Raw genomic sequence first — 11,132 nt, forward strand, 5'->3', positions numbered from 1 at the left:
AAGTAATTTAAAAGCAGTTTAACAAGGCAGCAACATAAAATGTGAAAAAAAATGAATACTTTCGCAAGGCACTGTAAATAGATTCTTCAATAGATTGAAGAAACTGTTGATAACTGTTGATAACTATAATAAACAATTTATATAAATACTGTAATTGTCAATATAAATTTATATACATAAATTAATATATAAATATTAATATAAATAACTATTAATTAATATAAATGACTTTACATCAAAAATATAATTTATTTTATAATATTTATTTATCATTTTTAAGTATTATTTTCTACATTTATTAATGTCATATTAGCAGCACAGGATATTTTTAAAGTAGCCGAAAGTATAATAATCATAATAACAATAAAACTTCAATATATAAAGAAGTGATATACAATAATTCAACAATATTTTCTCAAAATAATATACAAAGTATATAAGCGTTTCAGGATGGTATTTGTTAGATGGTATTTTTTAATATGTCTATATATGAAATTTCTGAATACATCTGTTGCCTAATATCATTTAAAGCAGGACAGTCCAATAAAATCTGATTTATAGTTAGATAGTTATAGTGGTTATTCTTCACTGTTCAATAAATACACACATGTGCACATTCACTAATAGAGGCTCATGAAACAAATGTGTATCAGGAACATCACAGTGATAAAGACGACGGGTCATTTGAAAAGGTAAACAGAATTGACCTTTCTAAGACTTCAAAAATAATACTAAACTACCCCGTATTTATTGATCACATGGACTCACTCTGGGGAAGGTTGAACCCTGAGCTGCTGGGATTGGTCGAGGCGCCGGTGCTCGCCGTGGAAACCACAGAGGAAGGAAGATTCAGCAGGTTTGGAAACTGGAACGGGAGAGAGACGGGAACCAGACCTCCCAGCATCCCGAAGCCCAGCGGCAGAGATGGACCGGCCGAGCCCAGCAGAGCGCTGGAGGACGACACCTGCAAAACACCATCATCATCACACTGTTACAGCCAAAGACCACAGCACACATTTACAAAGACCTCGTTATGTGTGAAAGCAACACATCCCTAATATGGAGTCTAACAATTGTATTTTTTGTACAAATTTGCCAACTAATAAAATAACTCAAAAATGTATAAAATAAAAACACAACATTTTAGTAGTGGCTTGTATTTTGAGGAATACTTAGGAGTTCAAGTTAAGTAAGCTCTGTTCCAAAATGTGAGGCATAAATTATTACTTACTAAATAAATCATTACTAACTAAAAAATAATTCTAGGGGGAATAACAGAATAATTCTATTCCTTTAAGGGAAAAAACAGCTTTAAACAGCTGCCTAAATAAAATAATAAAATAAAAGATTTTCAATGTTAAATAAAAAAATAAAAATAAAAAAAAGATTACATTTAGAAAATATCACAAGAAAACAAAAAAAAAAACACGTATTCTACTAAAATTTACCAAACAACAATTATCTTTTTATTTTAATTCATTTTTTAATTAATTTAAATTAATTATTTTTACATTTACAATATTAAAATTAACTTTTAATTAAAATTAAAAAGTACTTTTTAATTTTAAAATTAAACATTTAAATTAATTTCTTTTAAAATTTAATTATTTTAATTGTATTCCAATTTATTTTTAATTCTAATTTAAATGTAATTAAATTGCTTAAATTAAAATATCTTTTAATAATAATTAAACCAAAACTATTACTACAATTATTATTTAATTTACATTTAAGAATATAAAAAATTATTATGTAAATTACAATTCTGGTATTGAATTTAGATGATATTCTATTTTTTTTTGTTACCACGGACTAGGACATTTCTATAAGTAAAATTATAATTATGCTATTACAACTTTCCTGAGAAAGAGACACTTTTACAATGTTCTTGGTGAAAAGATTAGGTGATAAATATAGGCCTTGAGTTTGAAAGTACTAAATACAAATAAATAAATGTTTAATTAAAATGTATAAAATTAAAAAATAATAATAAATGAATGTAATCATTTTTTAAGATTTAATATATATTTAAAAAGCCAAAAACAGGCCTGGATCACATGAGCAGACAGACCTGTGAGAGTGGAGACGCTGTGGCCGTGGACACAGATGTGATTGTCTTCACTCCCTGAGTAGCTCCACCCACTTGTCTGTGTCGCTGACTGTGACTGACCGTCCCAGCCACCGGTGACACGCTGGTGGCCGGTTGCTTGGTGACAGGCATGGTTGTCATGGTGAGTCCAGAGATGCTGTTGCCCTGAGATGAACTCTTCTGCCCCACGGGGGCGCTGTAACCACCGGCAATGAACCCCGTGTGGAAGCCCGGGCTATTGGAGGCGTGCTGGTGCATGCTGGGTAACGTGGGCGTTCTGGTGATGACGGGCGAGGCGGTGGGCGTGAGCTTGATGATGGGCGAGCTGGGGTTGTGAGGCGACTTGGTGAGGGTGGCCTGCATGGGCGTGATGAAGCCGGGTTTGGGCGAAGCGTGGTTTTTGGCTTGCGGCGTCACATGGAAAGGCTGCACGGATTTGACTTTTAAAAGCGACGGTGAGGAAGCGGCGGGAAGCGTGCGTGCCGAGCTGTTATTGCTGGTTTTGATGAGGCCTGTTGGTATGGCGACTACCGTTTTTCTCGCCAGAATCTTCTGAGGGGCGTGAAGAGGCGACGCTGTCGGAGGAGGGCGGGGCTTCACCTGAGACACGCCCATCTTGGTGGGCGGAGTCACGGATGGTCGCTGAGCGGGAATAACTGAGTGTCTCTGAACCAGCGGCAGGACGCTCACACTTTTAACGACTGAAGACGCGGGCATCGAGGAGAGGACGCTGGGAGCAGGAGCAGGCGGAGACGGGGTGCTCCCGCTCTTTTTGGACAGGTGTGGATTCGCGAGCAGTGACTGGGGCGGTTTGGACAGCTCGGCGGACGGCGGGCTGTTGGACTGGGCCAGGTCTTTGGCGACGCTGCCCAGCATTGCCAAAGCGTGAGAGATGGAGTCCAGCGACGGGGCCGCCAGGTCCTCGTCCAGAGAGTCCGACAGGCAGATGGGCTCCGGCGGGGACAGTGCTCGCTGCACAGTAGCACGAGCAGTGGTGTCTACTGAGACGACTGGATGCTGGACGGCTGGAGAAGGTGCGGAGTCCACAGAGATGGACGGTCGCTGGAGCGCACTGCTGTCCTGAGGCTTGGGCTTGGCTTTCGGAGCCGGTAACATCCTTTTCTTTACTCTGAAAACAGAAAGGCGCCATTTAATCACAAGACCAGAGGTGTAAAGAGTACTCAAAAATATACTCAAGTAAAAGTACAGATACTCAGTGAAAATTGTACTCAATTAAAAGTAAAAGTATCTGGCCAAAAACATACTTGAGTAAAAGTAAAAACGTACAACTTTAAATTGTACTCAAGTATTAAAAAGTAAAAGGGATAGTTCACTGAAAACTGAAACTTTGCTGTTAATTTACTCACCTTCAGGCCATTCAATATGTAGGTGACCTTTTTCTTTAGTAGTAAAAGTTAGGCCTGTCGCGATAATTAAATAACCGTCTAATCGCGATTATTTGATCTAACCGCGGTTGTTTCAGACAACCGCGATTATTGTGCTTTTTATAAGACACAAGGGGGAATCATACACCAAAAGAAACAGAAGAGCACCAGTTTGCTTTTCATGCACTGTATAGCATATCATCTGAAGCCATTCCATATCTTAATGTGAGGGACAGAATTTAGGTTTACAGAAACTCATCTTCTATTCATGAATGTATTTTGTAAGAATACAAATAGTTAACAGAATATACATGTTTAAATTGTATAATGTGCACCAAAGATTTTTTTTTTCCAAGATATTGTTTTTGCTGCTAAATTATACAGTCAGCTAGTTTAATTTCATAGCTTATATATTTTTATTCAAATGTAGTTTTTCTCTGTAATGAGGAAGTGAGTATTTAGTGGATTGCGTTTAACAAAGGGTTTAAAAGAGTGACCATTAGTTCCACAAACACAGTATTGATATTCTGTAGTGGTGTAGAAAAACATAGCGCTGGTGTTGGCTGTAATCTTAATTGTAAGTGTAATCTTACACTGCAAAATAATAACTCAAACAGATTAAAAGATAACATCATAATTATTTACTGAACCCTTAAATTAATCACAATTATATAATGAAAGCCATAAAAACCGTCAATTAATAGAGATAATCGGAATAATCGTCAAAGCCCTAAAACAGACAATTAATCGCAATAACCGTGACTATTTTTAGACAATTAATCGTCAGCCAAATTTCATAATCGTGACAGCCCTAGTAAAAGTACAGATTTTTATCTGAAACGGTGGTCCTCAGTGATTCATATAACGCAAGTCAATGGGTGCCGCCACTTTAAGAGCCAAGAAAGCATATACAGGTAAGATAAAAAAAATAAAAAATCAATACCCATGGCTTCTGATGATATGTGTAACCCTGGACCACAAAACCAGTCATAAGGGTCAATTTTTTAAAATTAAGATTTATACATCATCTAATATACAATAAATAAGCTTTCCACTGATGTATGGTTTGCTAGGATAAGACAATATTTGGCCGAGATACAACTATTTGAAAATCTGAAATCTGAGGGTGCAAAAAAAATCTAAATATTGAGAAAATCGCCTTTAAAGCTGTCCAAATGAAGATCTTAGCAATGCATAGTACTAATCAGAAACAACGTTTTGATATATTTACAGTAGTAAATTTACTAAATATCTTCATGGAACATGATATTTACTTAATGATTTTTGTCATAAAAGAAAAATGGATAATTTTGACCCATACAATGTATTGTTGGCTATTGCTACAAATATACCCGTGCTACTTATGACTGCTTTTATGCTCCAGGGTCATAAATTGAGACGTTACGAAGCGAACTGAACCAGTTCACCAAATCGGACTGAATAGTCTCAAACAGTTCACGGCTCAATACGGCAAAATAGTGGCGTATCTGATCCTGTGATGAAGGTGATGAAGCTCATTCAGCGCTCCAGTTCCTCCAACAGTCAGTGAACTGAGGAAATGGTTCGACTCGGACTGAAGAACAATGAGCCGCTGATATGTGCATGTGTGAACCGAACACTTGAATGAAGGGCCAAATTAGTGTTTTTATGGTTTCTCTTTGTTTATGTAAAAAGGTGAGCTAATGAAGACTAGTTTATTCACTTTATATGCTTTAGAAATGTAAAACAATAAATCATTATTGGGTGCTTTACTAATATAACTGCACATATGTTTCATTATTATGTGATTGTATAAATGAATTTATGAATTGAACCAGTTCATTGAAACAAATTTTCTGAAAGAACCAATTAGTGAAAAAGAATCAGATTTCCCTGTTTGTCAGAGGCTTTAGATTACAGGCAATATTGTTGTAAATAATGTTCAGTTTCTTGCACAGACTGATCGTTTTGCTTCATAAGAGCTAAAAATATCATAAGGATCCATGGGTATTAATTTAGTGTTGCCTGTATTTGCGTTTTTGACTCTCAAAGTAACGGCAGCCATTGACTTCTATTTTATGAATCACCAAGCAGCACGGTTTCAACTTAAAATCTTCTTGTTCTACTGAAGAAAAAAAGCCACCTATATCTTGGATGACATGAGGGTGAGAAAAATAACAGTGAATTTTCATTTTTGGGTGAACTATCCCTTTAACGTAGCACTGCACAAAGTAAATAGGTCAAAACAACTTGTTTTTGTTTAAAAATAACCAAGGGCAAAATACTCACGTATTTCCTGTGAGGTGACTGTGAGCCACACGGCTCTCTTTAAACAACATCCTGAAAAACAGAGAGGAAGAGAAAGTCAATCACGCTTCAACATGCTTTACCAGCACAGACTTCAGCAAAGTTCTGGTGCAGAAACCCACCTGGCCTGCATCCATCCTTTGGGCCAGAGCGGTTTGACCTCCGCCTCCATGAAGACCTTCAGGTAATCTTCAGGTGAGAGTGAACTCTGACCCTCCAGCTCGTAACAGCCCAGCTTCACCTGAACCAGATTACACAGCAGAGACCTGTGCAAACAAACACACAGACGCATCTCACATCGGCTTTACTCAACCACTAGATCAGTGGTTCTCAAACCTGTCCTGGAGTACCCCCAGCCCTGCACATTTTGTATGTCTCCCTCATCTATCACACCTGATTCAACTCATCAGCTCATTAGTGGAGACTGCAAGACCTGAAGTGGGTGTGTCAGATAGAGGGAGACATACGAAATGTGCAGTGCTGGGGGTACTTCATGGAGAGGTTTGAGAGCCACTGCACTAGATGACTACAGTAAGACAAAACAAGCTTTAAAATCAGCTAAAACTAATGAAAAACTCCAGATGACGTCAAGTGTCTTACATTAATTCCATAAACAACTTGCAAGTCTTTTATTTTAACTGTCACAAACCTGGGAAATTTAAGTGTAATTTCTAGATTTCAAGAATACAATCTTTAAAATGTTTTGGAAATTGTAATTAAAAAAATTAATAGGATTATTTTAGTTTTATTAAGTTAAAAATAATAATCATATAATTTCAGTATTATTAAAATAAATTAATAATACTAAAACAACCCTCAACTATAAAAGTATATTCAATTATTTATATTATTAACATTGTAGATTATATTTTATTAATTTAAACTATTTAATATTATTTTGAGTTTTATATTTTTTATTTCAGTTTTAGTACTTTATTTTGAAGTTAGAACGAGAACTCTTGAAAATGCAAACTGTTTTTGTTCTAGTTAAGGATAATAACCCTGGTATGAATCCTGAAGAACATTCAATTCTTGAAACTTCTGGAATGACAGTTTAATTTGCTTTAATAATTTGATCTAATCACATTAATATATTGCTGCTCCTTGATTCTTTAAATCAAAAAGTTGGAAAATAAGCAGCGTTGTCTTTGAAAAGCTTCTTGGAGTCAAACAGGTTGAGAATCCTTGAGCAGCTGGTTTGTCTGGAGATGTTCCCTGAGGACGATCTTGAGTCTCACATTACTGTCTGTTCCTGATCTGTGTGTGTGATCTCGGAGTCTCACCTGAGTTTGTCGTCCCACACAAATTTCTTCCTGGGGCCCATCACTCTTTTTCCTGGCTTCTCATCATCGTCGTCCTCCGAGCCGTTTCTGTCGCCATCCTCGGTCTGCTGCCTGCAAAACAAGCATTCAAATAAGTCAAAAATCAAGAGATTTCTTACTTCAATTCCTTTTTTTGTCTTTGAAAAACTAGGATTTCCATGGTCTTGGAAAACTTAGATATATGAGGAAGCCTCATTTCAAAAATATGATTTCTAGACTTTGACAATTCATGCTAATTCATTAAACCTTTAAACTGAACGGGCATTTTTTATAATTAATTCATTTTAATTTCTATATTTCACTAATTACTTTTTTATAATGTATTTTTGTAGTTATGCCAAGCTCTAAAATATTTTATTTGGTAGAAATCGTGACCAACAAAAATATCTATTTTCAGTACAAAAAAATAAAAATTAAAATAATGTAGTAAAAAAAAACAATTCTTCTCTTCATTTCTCCTCTTTTCTATCTTGCTTCCTAATCTAGTTGTCTAATACAGTGTTTCCCAACCGGGGTGCCGCGGCACCTGTCGAGAGCAGGGGTGCCGTGTAAAAAATCCTTTTTTAATATTTTTAAATTGCTAAAATGTTCAAAAAAGCATCTATTATATAATATCCTTAGTTAGTTATAATGGTAATTAAATAATGTTTACATATGACTAAAAGCCTACATTAAAATCTGTCATATAAATTGGTCTCTTCATTAGAAATTAGCCTACTGATTGCCACCATTGATGGACAAAATTTTTAAATAATATTAAAAATATCTGTATGACATTATATTCTGCAGTTCTTCCCTGTTGTACCGAATATCTATACTTTTCAAATTATCATATCGATGTTAGAAATTCAAATATTGTGACAAAATTAATTTTGTAGGGTGCCACAAGTTTGTTAAAATTTCCAAAGGGTGCCGCGACTAAAAAAAGGTTGGGAAACACTGGTCTAATAAACCTGGGATTGTATATTATGAATATTGTTTGTCCTTTGACTAATTGTTCCTGTTTTGTAAGTCTCTTTGGATAAAAGCATCCGCTAAATGCATAAACAATGTAAATCACAAACAACTGGAAAATACATTTCAAAAATATAATATCTAGACCTGGAAAAGTCATACAATTTTATAAAATCTTAAAACCGAATGGGCATTTTTATAATTAATTCATTTTACATTCTTAAATTATTATTTTTAAATAAATTTTTCTAGTTACGCCAATCTTTACAATATTTCATTAGGTAGAAATTGTAAATAATGAAATAAGATCAATATCTATATAAATAAAAATAAATAAATGTCTATATTAAGCATATTAAAAACTTAAAGAAAAAATTAAGAAAAAAGTTTAAAGAAAAAAAAAAATTCTGGATTAAAAATAAATATTATGAATATTGTTAGTTCTTTGACTAATTGCTTTTGTGCCTCTTTCAGTTCCTTTTGTAAGTCGCTTTGGAGAAAAGCGTATACTAAACAAAATATAAATGTATATAACAAACAACCAGAAAAGTAATTTCATTGGTCATTCACTGGTCAAAAAGAGCGAGATCCCTAAAAACACCGAGCTCTTCAAACCTCCGCAATCCTGAAATGTAGTTATTTTAATTAAATGATGTCAGTCCAGGTTCTCACTTGGCGACTTTGGCCATGCAGTCCATGTTGTATCGCGCAATCTGCTCCGGCATGACGCTGCACACGGCCAGCTTGAGCTTGTGCAGCGGCGTGCGCAGCCGGTCGTCCTGGATGTTCAGACTGAGCTTCTTCAGTCGCTTCAGCAGAGCCTCTTTATTGCACGGCACGAAGGCCTCCAGATGAGAGTAGACAGCGGCGCGCACCGACGCGGGCTGCTCCTGCACCTGCAGCTCGATGCTACAGAGAGAGACGGAGAGAACGAGTGAGACGATGAACACCAGAGAGAGACTCGAAAACGAAAACAACGGCCGAATGAACTCACTCCAGCAGGATGTTGTTCATGTCCAGCGTGAAAAACTTCTTCCTGCCCTCCATATCGAACTGACGAGACGCCTGGGAGGAAAACAAGCGTTTAACAGCAGCTCAAATGCAGTTGAACTTTTTGAGTTGAATTGCATTGCAGTGTTAATTTAGTCAACAAAGACGACGACAAAAAATATTAATTAACCAACCATTTTTCAGTGACTAAGATGAGACGTTGACAAGCTAAAACTAATATCTGATGATAAAAACTATGACGAAATTTATGCCGCTAACAAGACGAGATGGGACTAGAATGTTATTTGAGGACTACCGGACATTCAAAATACATCCTATAGGCTAAGTTAACTGTCTTAATAATAATAATAATTAATTATAATAATAAAAAATTGGATTGCAATCGGATGAGGGGCCTTTGCATATCTAGTCTCAGTATGGCAGCCGCAGTGGAAGGATAGGCTACCAAAACGCGAACTAGCGATCTGAAACAATGGCCTCAAGACTCAAATGACTAAAGACTATTAAGCATTTTTGTCTCAAGATGAAGACTCAATCAAAAACACTGTTGCATTGTGTTCCTATTGTGTTTGTAAACATGTATATTGCAGCATTTCAAATCTGTCTGTTAAAATGACCCATTGTATTAATAGACAGCATAGTTATGGAGGTATAAAACAGCATCTTCTGATTCACTGACACTATTTTAGACACCTGTTTTCCATCTTTCTAACCTCTCCCTCCTCCTGCTCTGACTGTTTTCTGTCTATTTTCTCTCTATCATGATCGTCTGCTCCTCCTACACCTCTCTCTACCTCGTCTCCTCCTCTCTCTCCTTCACAATCTGCCTGGAAAGAAAAGACCACACACACACAAACTATACATTCATAAAATTACTGAAGATCAATCATGAAAACTTGCAACAGTCATTATTGATTAGTCGGGTCTGTGCAATGCAGGAGAGAATGCTTTTTAAAGAAAATACTGAAATCTGAAATCACTCTGAAAACAAAAAAAATCAAAATCAGGGCTGCACAATTAATCAGAATAAATCCGAAATTGCTGTATGGCACAGTTTATCACATCACAAAGACTGCAATTTAATTAAACTAACAGAAAATATTTAAAAGTGAAAGAATTAGGACAGCCATAAATATTAGTATTGGTCTCGCTATTATATTATTCTTAAAGGTCACATATTATACACCTTTCTGGAGTTTTATTTTAGGTTTTGATGTCCTTAAGAATATATATTTGCGGTATAAGTACCAAAAACCATCTAAATATATTTTTACAGCTCCTTTCTCAGGAGCTCTGCTTTGAACAGGTCGATTTTGGTCTGTCTAATTAATATTCATGAGCCTCTCTTCTGATTGGCCTGTTGTTTTCTGAGTGGCGCAGGGTCATGTATGCTGTAGCCTGCTATGACAAATAGAAAAATAGAAACACCTGTAATGATGGCCACTGCTGAGGGAAATGTTTTCTGGCCTTACATGTTTGAGCCGGACTCAGACCCCGAATCGGCGACGACAGGCGACAACCAACCACCTCATCAAATGCGCTTACAACAGGATGTTTCAGAATGGTAATTAATTTTTTCAAAAACCGTATGCAGTAATCTACGTAACTATTGCTTTCCAACTGATGCAACAGGTCAGCATCAAGTTAGCAACACGTTGGCATCAAATTAGCATTGCATAACCGTTTACAAACTATAATTTCAGATTATGCTGGCTCCATAATGTAACATAAAATGTGTGAGAAGTTTACTTACGGGTTGCGGACATTACATAATGCCTGTTATATTACAGTACATAAAATGTCACTTACCACATAAACAGATTAAAGGAGAGATGACTGAGGACGATGGCGTATTGCAGATCCTGAGCAACTCTGACAAACATCTAATCTTGTCAAATGTGTGGTAAGTACTGCCGCTCCATTGTATAAACAAAGTACGTGTGATCTCGAAAGTGAAAGTGAAACTAAAATCGTGCATTCAAAAGCAGTTTCAATGCCAGGCATAATAGCAGCTCCCTGTCTGATGTCCGCAATTTAAACAGTATAATTACCCAATGATATAACTGCGAGAGAAAATATTGAAAT

At 36.1% G+C, this 11,132-nt stretch overlaps 1 protein-coding gene across 1 annotated transcript in view; it reads right to left on the reverse strand.

Annotated features, from left to right (window-relative positions):
* The window catches only part of LOC107677340 (ubinuclein-2-like), a 25,541-nt gene that overhangs the window by 2,037 nt on the left and 12,372 nt on the right, over positions 1 to 11,132 (reverse strand). The window contains exons 7-13 of the mRNA XM_016472219.1: positions 9,031 to 9,101; positions 8,709 to 8,945; positions 7,044 to 7,154; positions 5,883 to 6,026; positions 5,743 to 5,793; positions 2,072 to 3,218; positions 769 to 964 (exon numbers count right to left, since the gene is read on the reverse strand). Of these exons, the coding sequence (XP_016327705.1) occupies positions 769 to 964; positions 2,072 to 3,218; positions 5,743 to 5,793; positions 5,883 to 6,026; positions 7,044 to 7,154; positions 8,709 to 8,945; positions 9,031 to 9,101 (1,957 nt within the window). The remainder of the gene's footprint in view (positions 1 to 768; positions 965 to 2,071; positions 3,219 to 5,742; positions 5,794 to 5,882; positions 6,027 to 7,043; positions 7,155 to 8,708; positions 8,946 to 9,030; positions 9,102 to 11,132) is intronic.

The sequence above is a fragment of the Sinocyclocheilus anshuiensis genome, unplaced genomic scaffold (assembly GCF_001515605.1).
Source record: "Sinocyclocheilus anshuiensis isolate Anshui unplaced genomic scaffold, SAMN03320099.WGS_v1.1 scaffold644, whole genome shotgun sequence".
Lineage (NCBI taxonomy): Eukaryota > Metazoa > Chordata > Actinopteri > Cypriniformes > Cyprinidae > Sinocyclocheilus > Sinocyclocheilus anshuiensis.